Below are 25453 nucleotides of genomic sequence, written 5' to 3' on the forward strand. Positions count from 1 at the left end.
AAAGCCATGTAGTGTCACTATTTTGCACCTTTTTAACCTCACTGTCTGCTGAATATGTAGTCAGTAAACACATGGAGGTTATGACTGCAGGTACCCAGAAATTACTGCAGTTACTAGAGATCAGTTACCTTCTGGAAAACACAAATCTTCATCTACATATCCCATTCTGTCAGAATTCAGACATAAATCTCTACATCTTAGAAACCAAATGTATATCTGCTAACCAGACAAGCTCAAGGACTCGGGCAGTATTAATTCTGTTTCCTTGAGATCTCCTCAACAGGAAAATGGACCTTATAGTTGAATATTTTCCACAGAGTATATTTAGACTACATAACTACATTTTCCATAAGTTCCAGAATATCTTCCAGAAAAAACAAAAACATCCCAGTGCACATTTTTGGCAAATTTGACTGAGCTCAGACTGTGCAACGGAACTAAAAAGCTGAATTGCTTTTACATATATTAATAGTATATTGATTAATATTTCATAACTCTTTTTAACACTTATCAGTCATCACTACTGTTTCCCTCTAAAATCTTACAAGAATATTTCTCTGATAATTTCTTCAGCATACTTACAAAAATTAACTTCATAGCTGCTACTCTGTGTTACACTGCCTACAACTTTGTTTGTGAAATACAATCTAGAGTAAATATTACCTGAACTTTTGTTTATTCTGAAAATTCAAAAGGAAGAAATTTTTTAAAATACATCCACTAAGCAAAAGTAGTTTCTGATGGTGATTCACAATCATTGTATACAATCCTGTATATTCATCTTTCTAGAAGAAAAAATTACAGTATGAAATGTGCTAAATTACCCTCTTTAGTGGAAGTATTTATCACAGCTACAAGGTCTAGTGGTCTACCTTGCTTAATTTCCTTATCTTGCATATAAGTGCAATAGAATCTGATAGGACCATAACGACTTGTATGGTGAATATATGTCAAGTCTTCAAATGCACCAGCATACCATTTCATCCTCTTTATTCAAATATTGTCAAAAAATCCCTGATCTGTAGGAGAAGACCCATTTGCTTTGCAATTATCCAAGACACAGTGTAACAGAGAAATTCCTAAACAGGAATAGCCCAAAGAAAGCATAATAACAGCAACCATCACCACAAACAGGCCACAGGAACTCTTTGTGGACCATCTTCTCTGTCATATCTGTTCTTATTAAATATCTGTCTTGAATGACAGTGACTTTGACCTGTTCACTTCTATGCCTGATGGGCTTGTAATTGTGATAGGCTTGTAACTGTCCCTGTGCCAGGGCACACTCTCCCCCAGCAGAGACTGCAATAACCTGTGCTCCTTTCTTGCTCTGCAAGTTTTGCTGCTCACGTCCATCTGTGCTTCCCTGCCTGGAAATGCTGAGGAAAGGAGACTTGTCACCTGACCTTGCTGAGAGGTATCTGTGCCTGACACAGTAAAATGCCCATCTCTGCCAATGCTCAGATATCTCTCAGCCAGCTCAGAGATGAGCTGTTTTGCATGTAGCATCATAAGAGCTGGTTGATTCCTTGGGAAAAATACCACAGGTTTCCATAAAGAGGTGTAAGGAGGAAGCCATTAGTAGAATACAGCAAGTTTTCATGATCCTATAATACCTAGCACTATGTTAGCCAAATTCTAACTCTACCCCTGGGCTTTCTTGCAAGGAGAAAACCTGGGGAAAATAATACTGAAGAATAATTCTTCTCCTGTAGCACAAATCATTGATAATTGTTCTTCATTAATAAGGCCATTTACACACATACTACAGTCCAATTATCAGGCATAATTAATCATAATAAACTACAGGCATGACACACTCATAGATTTTCTCATGAATAATAGGAATATTGTTAGCAAAGAAAAAATGTATTCAAGTATATACCTTATTATTGGCTATTAGATCAGGAAGACATTACTTTTCTCTTACAGCTATATTTCAGACAAAATAATTAATATATAAAATAAAAATAAAGGTGATCTGACCTTCAATGACAGACTTTGTTCTCAGAAACTCAGAAACCTGCCTTTAATTGCCTTTAATTTCTTCCAGCAATCCCTGACCATCAGACTTTCCTCTGTTAGACACCACTGTGAAATCTAGTTTATGGTCATGGATAGAAAACTGGGAATACTTGAGGTTATACAAAAATAAGTACATTGTTACATACCTACACTGCTGCAGTATGTAACACTTTACCTTCCTTCAAAGTATTTTTTTTTTGCACTGTGATTAAAAGAAGAGCAAAAATAAAATCTTTGCTTTCAGAATGATTAAAGGTAGTGAGTCAGCCATGAGTCATGAGCGGAGAGAAGGTAAAGCGCCGTTAGATCTGAAATCACAAATGCTGCTACGTGAGGCTATAGAGTAATGCCATTATCTTCAAATAACAGCCTCATGACCTCAATGCCGACAGACAGCAGCAAAAGACATGATCACACTCAGAAAGTTAATAACCTATTCTTTGATCTAAAAAATTGTAGTTCAATTGTCTTACCGTATTTTTCTTTCCTGGCAAACATCTATAATTGTAATTTATGTGCTGATAAGTACTTGCATTCAAGATTTGTGGAAAAAACCTAAGTAGTCGAAAACACCACAAATTCCATAGTGTTTAAAACGGTCCATTATTTTCTTTATTAATTTAATCTCTTTTTAATCAAACATTGTTATTACTGGGCTGTATCTGCCACATTAAAATCAGCAGGTTAGAAAATGATCCACAAGAGCTGCAGGGGTATATCCTGGAGCAAAGAGACAGTGACAGCTAAAGCATGGTGCTGAAGGGACCAAAAGTAACTACAAGGAATTAATAACAAGGTAGCAGGAGAGTGAGTAGAAAGTGGGGAAAGGACAGAGCCATATTACTGGAATTTAAATAGAAAATGAATCATTAGAGGAAACTAGACAAATACAAGTGAAATAAATATAACAGTAACAATGTCTGAGCAGTGTATTGGGGTTTTTTGAATATTAAGATATCAGACTGATAGGAACAGTAAAGAAAGTAGGCACCTTTAGGTAAGTATTTGCTCTCATAAAATAGAAAATAATAATTAAGAAAGTAAAATAAAATAAAAACAATAAAGTAAAATATTTGTGGATATAGAATATAACACTATGTACCTCCACATATAACAAACCTAAGGCAAGAAAGGAGAGGATATTTTACAAGATGAATAAACACTAGAGCAAGAAAGAGAAAAATGGTGAGAAAGAATAAAGGAGGAAGCAGTAAAAATATATCAAGGGGTGGGGTGGAGAGAATTCATTTTGTATCACTTTTCTGTGCCAAGCCATAAACACAAGGACACTCCGCAGTTCATTCTTACTCAATGTTTCCACATTTTTCTGCTGTTTTCCATAGGTGGGGCGAAAAAGACAAAGAATGGAGCCAAGCTTTCCATTTGCCTTGATACTAACATGGAAGTGCTTCTCCAGCATGGGAGATATCTTATTTTTGCTTTATGTTGTGGTTTGCACCTCAATTTCAAATATGGCATTTTAACACTTGTTTTCTCTATAGAAAGAGAAAATCCTGGAAGTCCACAGTACATCTCTTGTTTGCTTTGCCCCATCTGCTGGGGCAGGAAGGCAGCAGGGCACACAGTGGTGAGGTCTGCGTGTGCTGTGAGTTATTGAGGGTCAGGGCCCCTCAGAGAGCTGGCTTGGGGTCTGCTTTGTTTGAATTCCAAACTGATTTGCTGGTCACACACCAGCAGGGAATCCGGAAACTCAGCAGAACTCTGCCTCATAGGCATTGTATATGCCTGTGCTGGAAACAGAGGTCTTATGGAAAAAGGGTAGACCAAGAATATTTTTTTCCCATTCAGCACTAGCAATCCCATGCTTAAAAACTATGAGTCAAGCCTCATGTAATCATTGGGGTTTTTTAAAAAGGAAATATTTTAAAATATTACTGATTAAAATCTTGTTTGCCTTTTAATTTTGAACTTTTTATAGGTCCTGTTTTCAGCAGGCAAAAATATTTCTTTATTCACATTTCAGAGGCCAGAGTTTTAAGAAAAACTTCAAGTAAAGGAAACATAGTTTACATAATAGACAATGCTTTGAGTATTCTCTGAGAGTTACTATTCTCCTTGATGAATACTAGATTGCTAAGACTTTGCTTTTTTTGCCACAAATTAAACAGCAAATAAGAAAAATCCAAACAACTCTTACCTTTAGTGACATGCAGTTTAGCAATTTCTTATCAGACTGCATAAATTCCTGAAAGCTCACAGACATTTGGCTGTAAAAAAGCTTTAAAATATCTGATCAACTACCCCCTTTAGGTAATGGTTTGAGCAATGATGTCCTTAGTCCTGCAAATCTGAGAGAAAACTGAAGACAACAAAGAGAAAGTGCCCTGAGTCCTTTATATCTGGTAAGTATAGGTTACAGCTTTAACTGTCAGCATTTATCCAACAAAGTGCTCTGGTTTTATTACACCAGAAAGGATACGATGTTAGCCATTCTCAGGAATAAGCAATTGTGCAACTCTGTTACTTTTAATCAATGCACCTCACCAAAGCTTGAATTGTAGTAAATATTACATCATTCTTGTTTTCATACAGGGAATGCTCTGCCCTGATCCTGAGGTCAGCAGCAAGCTTTTTGGTGACTTGAATGGCGCAGGGTCAGGTCTCAAGTGACACAGGATTCAGCTGCTTACTTATGGGTTTTCAGTAACTTGATATTGCTGTGTACATAGTCCAGGAAAGGCCATGTGTAGGGATGTGACTGTACAACAGCTGGTAGGAGCAGGGAATTGCTTTATAACAGTCTTGATGAAAAAAGTTCTGTTTATCCACATTCTTCTCCTAAGGTGTATCACTGGGGACTTCAATAACCAACAAGAACAAAAGGAAGTCTTATGCAATAGTGCAAATTACAAACATTATTTATGAAGTTTCATGCTTGGACATGTGAGGCTAAGCTGTTAAACTAGAACATTTTTCTTTCTAAACAACCTGAAAAAGTGGTTTACCAAAAGAAAGATAGCTACTTACACAATATCTGTTAGTTCTACAAAATATTTTGTCCTCACACTTCTGTCCTCCCTGTAAGTGAAATAATTCACCTTATTTCACTTGATCCCATATGATTGTTCAAACCACACAACGTAGTCAAATTATGAAGACATAAGTTATGGAATATTAAAAAACTGAGGGGAGAAGGCTGGCTTAACAAAATATCATGGTAGCAATGACAATTGTTTGCAGTTTGCATTAAATTAATTGAATTAACTGCATGATATATATTAACTGCACATAATTCAACTCAGTGGCAAACTGGTCTCCAAAGTCTCCTGACTCCTGACTCCCACCCAGACACCTCTGGGATAATTATTTCACTCTTTGCAGTGGATATAAAGACAGCATGAACCAAATCCAGTAGTGATGTTAGGTGCCAAAAATATGATATAATTTATATTTTAAAAAAATTTGTGACAAGCAAGTTGACAGGGATATAGTTACCACATAGCCACTGAAAGAATGGTGCAAAGGTGGTTCTAAGAGCTTGTCCCTGGAACTCTCTTCTCCAAGAATGGCAAATCCTACCTTCCAGTCTGTAGCCAAAGGATTGCTTATACATACCTGGCTGATGTTATTGTGAAGCACAGGAGTCCTGGACACCCATCATGAGTCTGTTCAAGCCTTCAGTTGAAGGAGCTGTTCGCAGACCCTACTCATCAGTATGCAATGGAAGGATGCTGCCCCTCTCCTGCACCTTGCTTTCAAAAAACCTATACACAATGGCAAGTCCCTGGAAGCAGGAAATTTGGATCTAAAAACCCCTGGAAAAGTGGAAATTTTTTTGGCCTCTGCTTTAATGACTAGGTTGTCCTCATCAGACACATACTATACGTGCTCTTGAAATCACATTCCTTTCCTCTTGCAAATACATGACATTCATTAAGACAGCTTTAAAAATAATTTAATTTTACTTAATTCCTGATTGTTGCCCCTCCAAAACTGCCAGTTTTCAAATGCATAAAATGTTAAATTTTTTCCATCTTCCTGTCTCTTTGAAGGATTTATTTCAATAAAGAAACTTTCAATATGATTCTTTATTATATTAAACTGACCATATCACCATGACAAATTTGGAAAACACAGGTGTAATAACTCACAGGGCCACATAAGAACTTGGTAATTTTCTTGTACTTCTGGAATCAGATTCTGTTATTTTTTAAAATTATATATTAAATAACATATAATTAAGGTTCCTTGCAATCCAAGCATTTTGATGATTCTATTTTACAATTAAGATGATACTATCAATAGACAGTGTGACAATTTTATATAAATAACATTCTGAAAATTTATTAGAAACATCCTTTTCCATGGACAGTGGCATCTGTTACAGCTAGAGACTGAAAAGATGAGTTAATTCAAAGTAGATTTTCTAAATCTGAGATGTCTGTTACACTGCCATGAAAATGAAATTGGTAAAAAATGAAATGGGAAAAAAAGCAGAACACAAACTTAAACACATTTTTAAATCCAGGTATTATTACTAGTTTGAAGCATCAAGACTCCATTTTTTAGCTACTTGACTTTAAGCACTTCTAAAAGGCTTGGAGCCAAAAAAAAAAAAAAAAACTGGATGACTGTGAGGAAAGAAAAACAACCTAGATCCAGTATTTTTGCCAGTCCTGCTGTTTGGAGACTCCCTCTACCATTTGTATTTAATTTTCCTATCTTAGTACACACCATCTTTCCAGCAGCTTCTGAAAGACAAGACATGCATCTCCCCTGACATCACCCAGCAGGAAACTACCAGAAATTAAGGGCCCAGCCTCGCAAATATATTGTCACATGAGTGTCAGTGGGATACCCATGTGTAGATCCTGGTTTGATCACTCTCTGAAGTTGGCAATGCAGGTGTATTCTGTAAATAACTCAGCCTAAGCTGCATGTCTGCATAATACAACGCACGCATCAGACAATTTTATTGAAGATGTTTCAACTCATACTAGGTCAAGTTATTTTACCATGCTGTTTTTAATCATTTTCTTACCTCAACTACTCATCCTCATGTAGCTGTATGCTATGAACACTGAATTGGGCATGACATGGAGATTCTAGTGTAATTCAATCATTACAGAAGAAATGACATTCACATATGTTTATGTTTAGCCTCAATAAGGAGACAGTCAATCACTTTATACCAGGTTACATCAGATATGATTTTAATTATTCCTCTTGTGAAAAACACTTTTCACATATTATTACTAACAAAATCACTGCAAAAATTAAAATAGTTTTACATGGTTTTGAAGAATTTGTAATCCTATGAATGCAAAAATCTATGCTGTGCATGAATATTTTATTTAAAATGTGATGAAATTAAATATTTCTTTAAAAAAATCAAATAAAATTATTATACTCCCTTAGGAATCTTTCAATCCTTCATAGAAAATCACAAATCTCTCATATTATAAGTGAACTAATTGCAATACAGCATGATTCATGGTTGATTAATTCCAAGAAACTTAGAAGGTTATTCTGAAGTGCTGTTTCCACATTGAAGGTGATAGATCTGCTCTTTCAGTGGTGTTTATCTTTGAATGAAGTGATCCGCTTCATAATTTGGATTCCCCAGAATGCAGCAGAGAGGGAAAACAAGACCTACAACACAGAATTTACAATGAGAATGAGATACATTATATGAGGTTGATTTGGTTTTTTGGTTTTTTTTGTTTTTTTTTTTTAGTTTTTTTGATCTGTGAACATAATGAATGAGTGAAAACAGAGAATTTGAGAAAAAAACCCCAAGAATTCTAAGTATACTGATAAATTCACTTTAGAAAAAGATGCTTTCTTTTCTCTACTACTCTTTATTGTGGACATTCCTGATGAATTTAGACAAATGATCTGAAGAATGCTGACACTGTAAGTGGCATGATAAGGCATGAATAACCCTTAACAGGATCTATAGCAAAAGAAGTGTTCTAATTGCAATACAATACGTATTTATTCCCCAACCTGCTGTTTAGGATGAGATATAAGGTAGATGGAAAACAACTTAAAAGTGCAATACTCTTTGCCTTGTCCTTAGCTCTCTGCAACTTAATTTTGTTTATTTGGTGAGTTTATTGAGAGATCTAATAATTTTTTTTCAAGATTTATTTGCTGAAAACTGCATCAGGATGAGTAGTAAAGATTTCAGAATAAAGTCCAAATTAGGTGATAGTTCTGTCTAGAACCCTCAATGGAGCAAGATAAAATGTGTATGCACACGGGTGCATGTGATATTTTGTATTTAACATTTTCTGAAAAAAAAACTTTTGTCTTTCACATAGAAAAATTTCTCTAACTTGGAAAATTGCAAAATCTAGGCAGTTGTTATTGGTTACTGAAGTGAATTTTTTTCCATGAGTAAAACAAAATAATTTGTTTATACTGAAAGATATTTTAATAATGTAATTTTTTGCTTGTTAAAAGAAACAGAACATTTTGACAAGAAATTTTTGAGTCAGGTTGTAATAATTCTTTTTTCAGATCAATCTCTAATCTAAAGGTGCTGACTAGGAGAGCTCTAATTTTAACATTAATATAATTTAACATTTGACATTTAATAATGCATGGCCCAAAGGTCTACTTCTGTCTTTATCTAGACAGTCACTCACTGAAGTACATGGGATCAGAATGTCCAACATAAATAATAAATTATCATAATACCCAAAAGGTACTAATTTTTCACTCAGTGAAGGCAGTGTCTGCTCTGATCGCTCTCAGAATCTTTTTGGGACAGGTACAGGCTTCATGCAATGTGTACTTTAGGTGTACAATATGCATGTTTAGTACTACAAGATGAAAAGAGCACAATGTAGGAGTAAGTAAACTAACTAAGTAAAATTCAAATAAAATACAACTAAAATCCCCCAATTCATTAATCTTTTTCTGAATTTAAATTATTTTCATTAAAGGGTTTAATTCTACTTGAGCAGGGGTAGGCTGTCTACTGTGTTTAAAACCTCCAATGACGCTGTTGGCACTGTACTTGTAGTCCTATTTGCAGGAAAGACTCATAAAGTGCTCACCAAAAGATTTTTTTGGTAAGAATTTCAGACTTTAGGTATGAAAAATTTAACTTCTTTTTATTTTCTTGCATTATCACAAACGCCTTGTAAAGCTGTATAGGTCTATTTTCACAGCTATGGAAAGTCTTTTTAAGCAGTACTGCAGTCACACACTGCATGTTTGATGAGATTTTTCTATGCTGAGATGCTCTGCAGAAGAACTCTAACTGCAAATAACTATCTGTATTTCTTATCTGGCTGCTATGCAATTGAGATGAGTATAAATTGTGATGTACATAAAACAATGACTTACATAAAACATGCTCTTACTGTGGAAAAATTCTGTCTATCTCCAGAAACAGAACTTATCCACTTGTCATAATTAGTACTTCTTTGACAGATTAATAAACTTCTTTCATTCCTCACCTCAGAAAGATCATTCCTATTCCTGGAAGATGCATTAAATATAGAACTGTTTCATTTTTAGAAGAAGCACATTTAATGACTGAGGTGCAGGGCATTCGTAGGGGATTAATGACTGTTGGGAGATGATGATGATCACCTGAAGAAGCACAGCCATGGGCCATTAAGCCCCAGGAAATGTCCTCAGCTAAAGATGGTTACTGCTATTATAGCCTGAAAATGAACAAAATATCTCAGGTGAATTTCTCTTTTTTAAATGAAGTGATGCAGTTTCTTCGTTCTTAATTAAATTCTTCACTGTGAATTTCCTAAAGCATGCAATCAATGCTTGTGGGGGAGTATTTAGAATTGCAGTTATTATAGCCAGAATGGAAAATCACATACTGCACACTGTGGATCTGCAAAACTAGTTTGGTTTCAATTCTATAAAATATATCAATTCTATAAAAGTATTGACTCACTGCCCATCAATGTCAGGACTGCCAATATTTGATGGAAATAATGCATTCGGAAAACAATAATGCTGCAAGGTTCTGTGAGGTGCAGGGGCTAAGAAAAACCCAAACAGCAGGATAAAAAATTAAGGGGCCACATCCTTGCTTGCATGACAGCAATTCTGGCTGTCTGTACTGCTGTAATGCTGACCTGCCCTGAACAGAGCCAGCTGTATGGGGCTACCAAGCAGAAACTTGCTGTGTAGGTTGGAGTTGAGTTTCTTTTGATTGCTGCTACATATTTTGGAGTTACAAGGCATGACCCACTTGAATGAATCGTGCAATCGGGTGATGTCAGGAATGGAAAGCTGAGACGATACCTGCCAGAACTCAGAGCAGACAATAGTGTGGGCAGCAGGAAGCAGCAAAGAGCATTCCACCAGGCAAGCTGAACTATAGTTGACCAGTATTTTTCTAATGCCCTTGAGAAAACATATTTCCTGAAACCTATGTGCAGATATTTTGTATTTTCTATTCAGCACTCTCACATGCGAATGGGTTGGGGGGTTTTTTTGGCTGTTTGGCTTTGGGTTATTTAATTTTCTAAATTATTTTCACAGAAATATTAATTCCTTCTTATATTGTCCAAACCCACTAATACTTGTCCTTTGATAAAAATATTCACATACTGGTTTCATAATTCATCTGGTTTTGAAATCAAGAGAGAATTTAGTATTATACCTTTTCCTTTTTTACACTGAACAAAGCCTCCCTCACCAACAATATGACATAAGAACAATAGTTTCATTTCTGTCTTAAAATGAAATATTACTGTTGACAGTATTCATATATGGAAGAAGTCTAAAAGCAGGATTTCTCACAACCCTATATTTAGCCAAGTTAAATGCAAACTTTTTGCCACTTTAATATAAACACTTGTTACATTTACCTGTTCAAGTAACTACAGATTAATTATAGACTGTCCTTTAGACTGCTGGAAGAGCACAAATATTTACATTACCTCCTTTCATACAGTCTATTTCCATACAGCCCATATTCTCTCCCTGAATTGTAGAAATGCAAATAACATTATTCACAAGAACAAAGATGGCTTAACTAATGGATTGACTGCAGGACTGAGTCTGCTATTCACAGGAAATTCCCACTGGAGCAATCGAAGTTTATTAGGCTCTAAAGTACTTTAAAATCATTAGCTGAATTCAGACACCCACTTCTGCATGATTAGCTTTGTTGCTGAACACTAATGTTGTTTTCTGCCATTTTCTGTTTTGTAATGTCTTTGTATATCTGAGATGCCTAGACATGATGTCTTTCTTTTCTCCTGCAGATTTCATCTGGATAGAATTAGAAGGCTTTAGACATTGGTCTAAAAATGTAGACAAATATCCAAAGGTAGTTCTGCTTTAAGGAGGGGGAAGAGTCTTGAACCACACCACCTCAGATCCTTTCCAACCTAAATCATTCAATGATTCTCTGACATTTCTCAGATTCTGCCCAGATATGTTTGCTCCAAATTTTGCTGCAGAGACAATCTGCAACTGTTATTCACAACTTGTGGGGTACAACATCATATTAATGGGCTTATTATATTGAATTGTCTGAACACCTCTGTGCTGGATAATATATTCTTAGCTCTGGAGATGGCTCAGGAAGATCAGCACATCCACATATTTCATTAAGTTTGCTAGTCACATCATACAGTGGACCTGATACTAGTTAATATGATAAACAATTAGTCCTCTCAATGTGATGCTGAGCATTGTCAGTGTGATACTACAGTAGTTTAACTGATACTAAACATGATTAAGGCTCTTTTTATGTTCTTTATATACAAATTTGGACATGGCTTCTTCACAGGTATGAGACATAACTTCATACCATCAATAGTAATGATAATGTAATTTTTAGACATCGTCTGAGACTCTGTCTGGACTGTGTCTGGGTAATGTCACTGTCCTTTCAAGCTAAAAATGGAGATAATAAACTGATAAAAAGGCTGAAAAAATTCTAATATTAATAACAAAATGATTGAACAAACCACTCTAGATTTCACAAGTAACCAAATGATGCATTTTTCACCAATACCATATTTTTTCCCCATTTCTCTACAAATGACTGTTACATTACTTCTGTGCTGAAATACACAGAAGAGACAGAAAATTTATGTCTTGTAACTAGGGGTAGATGTTTAATATTTCTGGAAGTCAGGATTTGGATAACAAATGCATGTATCTTCATTCTCAGTACAATGTTTGGAGACGAGTAGTCTGAGGCTAGTAGAGAAATGCCATAACATTAGTAGCAAATCCAGAAATCACTAATCTTGTACAGTGCACAGACCAAGAAGATTGCACTTTAAAAAAAGTGGCAATAATAATAGACGGAAAAGAGAAGCTAGGAAACAGGAAGGCTCCTCCTCTATGTGATGACTCTCTCATACTTGGAAATATATGCAGAAGAAAGTGGAAAGCCAATTTTTCTTTTTTTGGCGAAGGAACTGTGGATACAAGAGAACAGGACAGCTACAATAATAGTGGCTTCACAGCTTTTGTTCAAGATTTCTGTAAAAACAGCAGATGTTTGGAAATTCTCCATAAGGGCTCATGACACACCTTCAGACTACTGGTGCAGCAGGTCTCAAAGATCCAGCATGCCCCTGACCAAGAACAAGGTGCATATCTGATGTCCCTGCTCACTGCAGGGAAGGTGGAACCTGACTATCTCTAGAGGTCCCTTCTTAGCCTGACTATTCTATAACTCTATGACTAAACACACAGGATTTAGCCAAGTATTTCCAACACCCTCAAAGCATATTGATAGTTCACTTAGAGTGGTTTCTTCTTTTATGACATATCTCTGCTCCCTATTAACAAATAATGAGAAAACAATAGGGAAGAGATATATACACCTCTTTTTTATTCTGTTAAATATTTTAAACATTCCTTCTTTTATTAAAATATGGTCTGAAACTCTAAAGCTAGATAATGCATGAAAACTTAGGCTGCAAAAGCCCAAATACCTTAAAAGGCTTATATTACCTACCCAGGAAAGACAAAGAAAGATCTGGAGAAAGAATATCTATTTCTCAGTTGCTTTCACAGCTGGACACATCCCCAGTATGAAATCAAGTGCACTGCAGAGATGCCTGAGCTAGCAAGCACATAAGCTGCTAAATCTCACCACAGCACCAGCTTGACTCTGTCTTTCCTGGCATTGCACACAAGCTAGTAAGTCACATTCCTCAGTTAAATACGTGGGGATTTTTACACAGGCAGTGCTATTGCAGTTATATTTAGACCTAAAATGGCTTATCATGTCCTTTACTCAGGAGAAGCCAGTCCACTGCCTCTCAAATCGCTTGTGTAGATAAATGTATCCTGTTGAACTGTTACCTACTATTTACTTTTTCTCTTGAGTCACAGACCTAAGCACCAGGATTAGGAAGATTTTACCTCATTTCCCAAAAGACAAAAATAGTTACTGAAAAGGGAAGCTTTCCTGTCAGTCATATGAATAGGAAATCCAAAATATGTTAATAATTATTAAATCTTCACCTCATGATGAGCTAATGCAACCTGGAGACAGTATCGACACCATACTCATTAACATGAATATAAACTCTGTATCTCTTCAGTACAAAATTTGTCTCATAATATTTCATTGAAACATCTGAGAATACATTACACAGCATTACCTAATTCCATCTATATATTTCTTGATCATCCTAAAATGTTTATCTATTTCAAGTTGATCTCAAAGTAAAACCATTTAAAAGAGAAAAATCCTTTTTATAATTTCAAAACATTGAAAAATAACTTCTGAACCAAGCCTGTTTCATAGTGTTGCAATATAATTTTAAAAAAAAATTAGTGTTTAGAATATATCATCCTCTGTGCTTAAAAATTTCATAAAACCTGTGGACAAAATTTAAATTTACAATTTGCAATTGTAGAGCACAACAGTATTTTAGAGTTTATTTCATATTGCTTTAGTTTTATTTCTACAAAATGGCTCTGAAAAACAAGTTCAAAGATCAACAGTTTCAGAAGACCTTAATTCTGAATATCACCTTTTGTATTTTAAATGTTATTATTTTTTTCAGCCTCAATTTAGCCTCAAATTTGAGAAAAAAGAGCCATGGAAATTTTCTCAATTATTTTATGAGATCAACAATTAAATTAACATTAAATCAACAGTTAAAAATAAGGCTTTTAGAGAAGTTAACAAAACTGATGGTAAAACAAAATTAAAAATTTATCCAACCAGTAAACATACCTGTTTAATCTGTTGCAGGCAAACAGGCCAAATGAGATTGAGAGAGTTATTGAGTCATTCATTGCAGAAATGAAATATGTGAGGTAGTCATGCCTCAGTTTGGCTAAAATTTTTGAATTTTTTATCTCAAACATTTAAACAGGAGTTGTATTCATTGAGATGCAACATCTCATTTACTTTCACACCTCCCAGCAGTTGTAACATAACTGCATACAGCCCACTGCATCACTTCTAGCTCAAACACAACTTGTAGGGTTAAATGTATAACTGTAAAGAAGCATTTCACTTCACAAGATATTATTTCATTTATATGTAAAGAACAGTTTAATCTTCATTATTAGAAAAAAATATAAAGCTCATTTTACTTTAACTGATAGATTACGACACAGATCTTATATTTTATCAAATTTATATTGTTCTCTTTGGCTTAAATAATTGAATGCTTTTAAATTCAGTATTGTAAGTGAGAAAGGCTGTATATATATATAAAAGTAAGGGTAGGTTTTTTCTATGGTCATGGCTGTAAAAAATGTTTGGGTACCACACTGCTTAATCTTGCTTTGGAAATAGTTTTACTTAAAAGATGGGACAAATTCATTTAAAAGAGCAATGCAGAAGGGAGCTCTTCTTTATGCTTTCATCCTAGTTTGAAAATACAGGAAAATTACAGCTACCGGGGGAAAAAAAGGTAGTTTGAACATGGAAGAAAAACTGCTAAACATAACATTTCAGAATTTGGACAAGATAGTACCTGGCTGTGTAATATTTTCCAAAGAGGCATCTACAGACATATTCCAATCTCTTCAATCCTTTCATTTTTATTTCAGTTTAATACAAACTTCAGCTTTATACTGAAGCAATGCAGTGTCCAATCTCTACATCATTAGCAGGCATAAAATATTCTTTGTTTCTATATAGATGTCTTCATTTCAGAGTGTAGCTGTAGTGCACAACCACCCTGGCAGGTAGTGAAGAGAACCAAGAGTGCTCAGTCAGCTTAAAGAGGTCTGACAAAGGTGCTGCAAAGTGATCTCCACTCACTAAATATCCTCTTGAGAGAAGGCTGACTAGCTATGAGCTCCAAAATGGAAATTTTTCCATTCTATGTGGGGAAAAATATTAAAAAAAGTAATCCCAGCCTTTAAGCATAACCCACAGACATTAGATCACTGATGGGAAAAACTTTGCTGCAGATGTTGAAAAGACGTGATGGGGAAAAGCTGGCTTCTGTGACTAATGGCAAATGTGAAAGAAAGGATTAAGAATGTGCAGAGAGGGATAAAACAATTGAGTGACAAGCAGAAGGGATTTCCAGTACAGTGAACAAACACCAGAAAAGTATTCAAGACAGACAGGGGAAGATCGAGGCTAAAATTCACGCTAGATGAAGACTGCTCTTAAAGCCAACATGTTTTAAGGAGAAATAAATCCTTTAATTGAAAAATGAAGAACAGAGAAGGCTGTTCTCAGCATTAAAAAAATCAAATCAACCCACTTCTGATTGAAGGAAATGGGTCAATATTCATTGATACCATAAAGGAAAAGGCTTGCCATGGAAGGCACACATCCACGTTAAAGGTGGAACACAGCAATCTTGCTGGCCAGCCCTCTTTTGAGGCCAAAGGCAATAAACTGTGACTGTTCTTAAGTTTTTACGTTCACAAAGAAAAATATACTGAGGTTGATCCAGCCCTATGTCTATTCCTTTACATGGAAAACTAGATGTCCTGGCTGTTGGTGTCTCTCTTCCTTGCTCTCGAGAGTTCCTATGGTGTGGTTTCTTGCTTCTATTCTTGCCTGGGGAAACTCCCATTTACTCCAAAAACTCATCATCTTTCTATTATATAAAAGAAGTTGTTATTGACATTAACCACAAATATATTCAAATGAGCTAAATCATTCATATTCCCACTTATTATGTCAAGCCAATAGAGTTGTATTGTTTATTAGGTTACCGAAAAAAAGCCTCATGGAAGGAATCTATGTGACTTTTTAATAGGAAAACTAGGGGACTATGCTTCAAATGAAACTTCTGTATGGAAGATGCAGAACTGAGTTGCAGAAGAAACACCCAGAAAGGAAGAATTAAAGATTGAATCACAAAATGCAAAAGTAACCAGGATTTTGATGAAAAAGCTGGCACTTATAATATAACATTTCTAAAATACAAAAACAAGACAAAATTTTAAACATTTCTCTTTTCCTAAAAAAATGTGAGATTCATTATAGTTTTTTAAAAATCTGGAGATGCTGAAGAAAACATGTAACTGAGTAGAGATGGGAGGTACTAGAGAGAGAAACCAAATACACAAATATCCTATGAGGAATAATCATTAAGGAGGAGTATATAAGAAAAAAGAGTGTATAAGGAGTATATAAGAAAAAATTTGAGTCAGAGTAATTCACAAACAAACCATGTCTCAAACAAAAATGCTGATACAAAAAGATGTCTGTATCAATGTGAAAGATATTAACAGAAGCATTTATAAATAACTATTATATAACATATATATGTTACTATGTTATATTTTATATATGAATTATATAAAAGAAGCATTTAATGTACTGATTCAGTGACTGAAAGGTGATAAAGTCTTTAGGGAGACATAGATAAGCTGGATATAGTAATGAAGTAGCTTAAAGAATTATAGAAAGGTTTAGAAAAATGGACATGTAGGAAAGCTTGAAGCAATTCTGCTGTGTATTTTTGAGAAAACAAACAAAAATACTCAGGAGGGGAGTAAGATCAATCTTTTGACATGTAAAAGACTAATACAAAAATAAATGATGATAAGCTAGTGTTTAGGGTAATGGAAACAAAACACAAGCCTTTTCTAACTAAAATTTTCATTAGATAATGGGTGGTTTAAGGATGGTATAGCATTGGAATCAGCTATGTATGGAAGGTGGTCTGTAAATAGTTAGACAGGCATGTGTCTCTGTGTAGCTGTACTTGATCTTTCTGGCAGGATCTCAGCCAGTTTGGTATGTCTGTTTATTTACAATGAATACAAAAACACTCTCCACCTTTAAATAACTTTTTCCCAGATCTACTTTGCCAACAGTGGTTAATAAAGATATGTCTGCTTAGCACAGGGAGCAACCATGACTTAGCAACTATTTTTTTTGCAATAACCAACCTTGTGCAACACTTCACCAATTTCAGTCTCAGATGTGGTTGTCACCTTAGTAAAAGTATGAAAAGCAGAATCTGATGTTTCTTTCCACCACCACCCTCCCTGCTCAGTTTCTGGCACTGAATGTGGCTGAACCTGCTTCCCATCAGAGAAGTCACAGGACTATAACATTCAGAGATCAGCTTGCATTGCCTCTTCAGAAAATAGCTGCAGAGGCTGATGACAGAAGCATGAGCTAATTTGCTCCTATTTTACACTCAGCATACTCTACACTAAAGCCACTGGACTGCATAGTAAAAATAATTTGCCTTTAAGACTGAAAGAGTAATCAAGTAATTATGGTAAAAGCCTGGAATGCTGGGCTATTCAATCTGCATACTTTGCCATAGATTACGCAGCATAGAGCAAGATAATTAGTCTCTACAGTTTCTTAGCTGCAAAAAGCCGATGACTGTTTCCCCCAAAAAAGAGCTACTTTCCATTCTCTATTTTACTAAAATCCAAGATAGTTTCATTGACTACAGCAATTTCTGAGAATAACAAAGCCATTTCAAAAAGACATGGATTTGGCCTTCTGTGTTTTTATTCCTACAACCCTCCTATCAATAGTTATGAATCCATTTTTTGTTTTTTTTTTAATCTCAACAAAAATGTTCTTGGATAAATACAACAGACATCCTTAAGAATCAGATAGTTTCATGCATTTTTTATGTTGCTCCAGCTATTGAGCAATCTTAGTTCCATAAATCATGGCACTGACCACATGAAGAGCTAAAAATGGTGTGAGAATTTCTTTCTGTCTCATGATTATATTCCTTTTAAAAATTCACAAATCAAAGTAATATGAACAATAGCCGAGTGTTGGAAAAAACAGCAATCCAGGCTTCAGTTTTATAGCAACATATCCTATTCTAGTTCTAAGTTTTTGGGTTGGGTTTTTGTTTTGGGGTTTCTTCCCCCCTACATTGAACCCTGCATTAAAAAGCATGTTGTGCCCTGAATATGCTCATCTTGGAAAGGCAATTTGGTATTGTTGTATTTGTTTGTCAAAGGGAGGACTGAAGTCTCAACAATTGTTAACCTCTCCCATGGTGAGCTAATAAAAGGTCAGAGACCCACATGTGGCTTGCAGCCTGGGGAATTTCTCTCAGTGTTCTGCCAGGGATGGGACTGCCTGAATGATTTCTCTCATAAGTTTTAAGCCATAAACTGCATCCTACTTGGCTTGCTGTGCCAAAACTGGACCCAAGGGTATCCAGAGTCTTTGCTGATGGAAAAAAAGAAGTGCTTCCTATGGAAGTCACAGATGTTTTCCTGAGAGAGAGAGAGAGAGCAGGAGAGAGCACAGATGCTCAAATATTTCTCTGCTTTCCATTTCTGACTACCTGTGCTGGCAGTAGTTCCAAGAAAGGGGGAGGACAGAGGCAGGCATCCAGCTGCTTTCAATAAACCTTGGCAGCACAGGTACTGAATGTCTAAACACTAAAAGTGTTCAAAACTGTTTTTTTTTCTGGATTTCAAATTCTGAAAATGTGAAAGCATGTGCTAGTGCTCACCATCTTCTCATTTTGAGCAGAAATTTAGTGATCAGGATAATCACCCTAGATATGAAAGCAGAGAATTTTTAACTGTTAAAAAAATATCATTCATAGAAGGGAATATCTTTATGAATATAAATATATACATATATAGACATTCCAAAGGATATATAAAATACGTATATCCCATGCATTTTCTAGAAAGATTTGTTTCTTCCAACAGATAGTAGGCTGATTGTCACAATATGGATTTGATTTTGCATTGCAGGGCCATAGTTATCCCCAGTGTAACTCTGAAGTCAAAGAAAAACACTTATGCAAAGTTATATTATAAACTGATTTGACCCTGAACTGTATTTACATCAGCTACCTCACAAATTTAATTGAAGTTAAATTACATTAGAATGAGGCTTATGATACTGTATTCATAGCAGCCATTTTTTTTGCCTATACATATTGATGTACAAAGATCCTTTCATGGATACACTTGGTCAAAAGTCTCTGTTTCTGTTCTGGACAGGTTACATAGCTGGCTTGAAACATTTATACTGCCACTATTGAACACTTTCCTCCAGTTCTACCTTCTGAAATTTTACATAAGTATTTCTTAAATGTGATTAATTAGTCGAGTTAAAACACAGTAAATAAATGGAACTAATAAGTAGAAACTGTATAGCAGATAGGTATAGCTGATAAGTAAATAGCAGAACAGCACATATATAAGACTGCAAACCTCCTGGATTTAATGGTTATTCATTGCTTAATTAATCAGCAGAAGCACTCTGAGTTAAGCTTACAGCTCACAAGCTTATTTGCTTATTATGAGGACAGCTCTATCCATCTCATTCATAGTTGCACACCTGTTTGCTACCTGCAGTCAGTGCCTGTCCCTCCTGTTACAGCCTTTTTTCCTCTGAAGTGGAAAAACATCTGTCTATCAACAAGGGAAGTAAGAAGATGAATACTGATGTCTGCAAAATCTTTGGGAAAGTGCTTTGGGAAAGAATAGCTCTATAAAAGTGCCATTTTTCCCAACAGACAATCAAAAGGGCATTCTCTCCACAAAAGGAATTCTCTCCTTCTGAATGATGCTCACACACCAGGCTTCTTGAACAGCCACTGACCACTCTTCCTCAGAGCAATTCCTCTCCACCCAATTCCTCATCAAGACCTTCAAGACCTTTCACTTACATTCAGTCCCCCACATTTTTTCGGTTTTATGTCTTGATTGCTACCTAGACACCAGACACTTTTTTCTACATCAGCTCAGGGATCAAAGGACATTGCAATATTCTTGCTCTAAAAGACTCTCAAGCTGCTCTCCTAGCCAGTACAGAGCAATAGCTTTGGCTTAACACTTCCACAAAGGTATTGTTGAGTGTTTGAGCGCTCCTTCAAACCAGAGAAGCTTCCAAGGTGGTGGAGCCAAGTCCAACATGGAGGATAAAATATTTCTAAAGCGTAAGGATAAGAAGTTAGATCTTCTGTAGGTGGTGATCTCATAGCTTAGCCATAAAGGCTTCTGCTCCCCTCTGAGAGATAGAAACCACCAGCAAGATGGATCATGGATGAATCCTTCTAGGAAAGAATGAGAGGAAGAAAGTGGTTTCACTTGACCAAGCCAGCAAGTCTGAGCTTGTCACGAATTCAGAAAAAAACCTTCTGTATCTAAGCTACACCTTGCCTAAAACTCTTCAAACAGGGAAAGGTGTTATGGGAATTTCGCTCCCTGTATTATACACTAGAGCTTGATTCTACCATGTCTTACTCCTTTGTGACTCATGTATTGCACTTCCAAAAGCACCAGTGCCTGACCTTTCTGATTTCTTGTACCATTATATTTAAAATAGAAACTAATACTCCAGCAGTTAGAAAGTGAGCAATCATCCATTTTTTTCTCCAAACTAATTGACAAAGTCAGGTGTCTGCCCAACATAAAGCATCCCTTTGCAACAATAAAAATCAGTATCTAACTACCTATTTAAAAGTAAGAATTAAACAATTGCCAACTGTTCATTAAGAATCAAAGAGGTTTTTCTGAGGACTAATTAATCTAGGTAATATGTTTATCTCTAGTTTTACTTTACTTATTTGAAATATTTTGCTCTGCTAGCCCTTTAAATTTTTTTCTACTCCTGAACTCATTAATAATGAATCCTTTCATATTTACTGAAATTATCCTCCTTATTTACACCCTTCAAGCTCTCTCAGACTAGAAGCTTTTTGCAGTTTCATATCAGCCACATCATTTTTTCTGCAGTACTATACAAACACACTATTTTTTTGTGTAAGCCTGCATGCTTAAAAAATAATCTTACAGAAGTCTACAGGAGGACACACATTAAAAATACAGCATTAAGCCTGAAAATCTGAAAGAAATCCATTTTTTTTCAGCAATGAGAACAATATCGCACCTTTAAAAAATGATGTCCAAATGAGTAAAATAGCTCAGCAATAAGATAATCTTATAGAAAAATCATAGGTACATCTGCAGTGATGACAGATAATGGAATCTGAGGAGACACTAGTACAGACAACTTGGAATATGGCTTTGAGTCTTATGATTGTTAAAGAAAATACTGTCAGATACCACAAGATTAGTCTATCTAAGGAATTTACTACTGATTTCATAATGATACCATCAGAGAACAGCTCCTTTATTTTTGAATAAAGGAGAAGCTAACTAGTTAAAAAAGTTACTTAAAAGCACCTCCACCTGCTGCCAATCAGAGAAAAAGAAATGAGCAAGCTACCTACAGATTAAAAAAAAACTTAATGCAGTCTACAGTTTTATGTAAAAGTATTTAGGAACAGAGACAAAAGTGAAGAAGAACCAAAAAATTCTGAACACAGATACTGTGTTTCTGAACAGACAACCATGAATTTTTCATTAATAAACCCACACAATTAAATAATTTAGATACATAGGTTTGTTCTATCTGTATCTAGCAGCTTTCAGTAGGACTCTCTCACAGGGCTGGTGTTAATCCACAAATGAGAAACTGGATCAATTTGCTTTACTGTGCTCATTGGGCTATGAGCCATGCTAAAATACTGAGCAACTGGAACATGAGGAGTGACTCCTAGATGTCCTCTTCAGCCACACAGGGTGAGCTGGACCTAGTATCTTCCAAAGGCTGCAACAATGGTAAAGGCCACTTTCTGATGGTATTTGGTTTCCAAAACAGGCCTTGAATGGACTTCTTGTTAAGTTGTTCTCCCACACACATTCATAACAAGAACAGGTAATAATTGAAAAGTGAAAAATTTATTCTTCGTAGTTTTTGTAATTTTGCCAGTGGTTTGTCAGTCTTATGAATTCTGTTCATTCCTATGTGAATTTATACTCAGTACTGAAATATAATTGTCTGAAAAATGTGAGATAGAAAGAAGTAGCATTTATTTATATATCTTTAATATAGCTGAACAATTTTAGAGTAAAAAGACATATGCAAAACCAATTAGACCTATATTAATGATTTTATCTCCACAACCCTGTATTCTCTTTATGAAGTACTATACTGAAACATAATTTAAAAACCAAATCAAATAAGTGCTCCATTCTGATGGGGTAAAACTTTAACCAGGGAATTGTGCAGAATGTGTAGTTCATTAAAAATGAAATAAAATTTGTAGTATGACACATATATCTGGAATTAGGAAATAATGGTAAAGACATATATCTATCATTACTTTGTCAAAATGCAGAGACTCATGTGGGATTGATACAACTGAATCCTATTACTGAGACAAGGAGAGGAAGAAATTAGCAACCTAAAAATCTAACTCTGGATTTGAGTATGCATTCTTGGGTGTTTTATCATTTAAGAAAAAGCAGTTGAAAATGATTGATCTCCACAAAAAGCTTTGCTGCATTTATGTAAGGTATACATTTTGTTTAGATTTAAAAAAATAATTTTGTTCAATACATCCCATCCCCTCTGCTACACAAAAATCTTATCCAATAGATTTATTAATCAAAATTAACTGGCTATTTCTGTATGGGTTCTTTTCCTGCAGATCATGTCTTATTACAAATCCTTGATGTGCCTGCATCATACTCGACTTTATCTTTGTTAAACACACATTTAACCTTGTATGAAGACATCCTACTCTATTGCAGACATCTACCCTGTAAAAACCTGACAACTTGACAACTTTTGGGAAGGCAGTACCTGAGAAGCCTCCAAGAACAGCCCCTCCTCTCTTGAGTCCAGTTGAGCTCATCTGGTCCAGCAAGTCTAATACAATTCTTTTTATATACTGGCAACTAGGCAAAACAACACACAGGTTTAACAGTACACAATAATGCTGATTCTCCAGCTGATATAATCAGATGGAAATTTACAGCTTTGTTGTTGAGTGGGAATGTTCTGGCATAAATATTGAGTTCTCTTGGAAAAACTGGCTGCTCATGTCTTAGACAGACACGCTCTTTTCTTGGCAAAAACACCTGTCTGAATGACTGGTCACAAAAAAAATGGTGCAGTTATATCCAGCTTGTAAACAGTGACAAGTGGTGTTCCTTAGGTCTCAGACAGGGTCAATTTCATTCCATATCTTTATCTGGGTAAGGGGACCAAGTGTACCCTCTGTCTCTCTGCAGATGACACCAAGATCACAGGCAGTGTTTGATCTGCTTGAAGGCAGGAAGGCTCTGCAGAAGGATCTGGACATGCTTGATTAATGGGATGAGACCAACTGTATGAGGTGAATCTTCAAGAAAGCAAAGTGCCAGAGCCTGCACCTGAGTCACAACAACTCCAGAAAGTGCTACAGGCTGAGGACAGAGTGCCTGGAAACTGCGCAGTGGAAAATGACCTGGAAGTGTTGCTCAACAGCTGGCTGAATATGAGCTGTCAGTGTGTCCAGGTAGCCAAGAAGGCCAATGGCATCCTGGTACGTAACAGCAACAATGAGGCCAGCAGGACCAGGGCAGTGATTGTACACAGCACTGGTGAGGCCACACCTTGAATTCTGTGTCCAGTTTTGGGCTCCTCTCTACATGAAAAACATTGAGGTATGGAAGTGAGTCCAGAGAAGGGCAAGAGAGCTAGTGAAGGGTCTGGAGCCCAAGTCCCAAGAGAAGCAGCTGAGGGAGTTGGCATTGTTTTGTCTGGAGGAAGAAGAGGCTCAGGGGGAGCCTTATTGATCTTTACAGCTGAAAGGAGGATGTAGTAAGGCATGAGATCAGTCTTTTCTCCCAAGAAACAAGCAGTAAGACAAGAGGAAATGGCCTCAAGCTGTGCCAGAGGAGATTTAGATTGGATATTAGGAAAAATGTCTTCCCCAAAAGGGTTTTCAAGCACTGGAACAGCCTGCGCAGGAAAGCAGTGGAATCACCATCCATGGAAGTATTTAAAAGATATGTGTATGGTGTATGTGATGCTTACAGATGGGGTTTAGTGTTGGACTTAGCAGCGCTGCATTAACAGTTGGCCTCCATGACCCTGGACCTAGGACATTTTTTCCAACCTAACTGATTCTATGTTTTTATGGACTGAGACTAAATTCCTATTTCTCAAGAAACAGTAAGCAGGCAAACCACTCTACCAGCACTCACTCAAAAAAGCTCCAAATGCAAGGAATGTTTGGTTGCCATACAGAGGAAAGAGAAGACCTGCAATGTGCCATTGCCAAGGCCAACATATGGTGGAAGAAGCACCATTCAGAAAGAATCAGCTCTTGTCTCATAGACGAAGAGCAGCACAAGGAAGCTTATTTACTCGTATTGAGTCAGTAATATCTTCCTAATGTTAAAGAGATAACAAAAAGCTAGCAGGTCAGCAACATCTGCATGTTGGTATAAAACCCCTGTTAAGCTTAGAAAAGTTTAAAAGATAGGCCCTTGGGACACATGACAAATAAACCTATAAAGCCCACTTGCCTCTTCCCCACAACAGCAGTAGAACTCTCATAACTTCATTTTTGCTGCTCTCCTAAGGAAAATGCTCCTCAAACACTGATGATTGATGATTATGACTCCCTTCATAGTTGTCTCTTTTCATTTTTTTCTTTCCATTGTTACACTTGACATCTTGCTCTTGCACCAAAAATTGCACTGGCAACAGCCTTAAAATAAACAACAACCCCCTGCTGGTTTTAGCTCTTCCCTCTTCAATCACTTTATCTCGTTACTCAGCCTGGCATTCCATGTGTTGTAGGAACTACATGCTACTACTACTGTATGAGACTCTCACCCCTCAAATACCCACTTCCTGTCTTGGACAGCTCACATTGGACCAAATCTATGAATATCTGGATAGCGGTAACACACCCAAATGAATTATGGGGCAAAAAGGTCAGAAAGAATTTTAGCCAATGAAAACACTATTAAGTATTTACATACTCACATCATTAAACTGCTTTATAAGTGATATGTTGTCTTTACATAGGGAAAAAATGATACCTTTACTTTATATCGGTATGTCATTGAAAGCCTAGCAGAAAAATGTAACTACAAACTCAGGCTGTGTTAAAAGACCAAAAACCAAACCAAAATAAAATACTGGACAGACAGAGAATGAATTGCAAATGAGGAGCTTACAGGTAGGATGTAACTTTCTCTAACTAGGGCATTAAAGGACAAGTAT

General features: G+C 36.0%; 1 protein-coding gene across 2 annotated transcripts in view; it reads right to left on the reverse strand.

Annotated features, from left to right (window-relative positions):
* Positions 1-6524: 6524 nt before the first annotated feature.
* AGMO (alkylglycerol monooxygenase) overlaps positions 6525-25453 on the reverse strand; it is a 187494-nt gene continuing 168565 nt past the window's right edge. The window contains exons 13-14 of one of the 2 annotated variants that reach the window (XM_054273897.1): positions 23036-23130; positions 6525-7638 (exon numbers count right to left, since the gene is read on the reverse strand). In XM_054273897.1, the coding sequence (XP_054129872.1) occupies positions 7593-7638; positions 23036-23130 (141 nt within the window). In that variant the 3' untranslated portion in view covers positions 6525-7592. The remainder of the gene's footprint in view (positions 7639-23035; positions 23131-25453) is intronic. The other variant, XM_054273898.1, reaches the window with a different exon arrangement.

The sequence above is a fragment of the Melozone crissalis genome, unplaced genomic scaffold, assembly GCF_028551555.1.
Source record: "Melozone crissalis strain CALT ecotype California unplaced genomic scaffold, PUWL_Pcris_2 ptg000016l_1, whole genome shotgun sequence".
Lineage (NCBI taxonomy): Eukaryota > Metazoa > Chordata > Aves > Passeriformes > Passerellidae > Melozone > Melozone crissalis.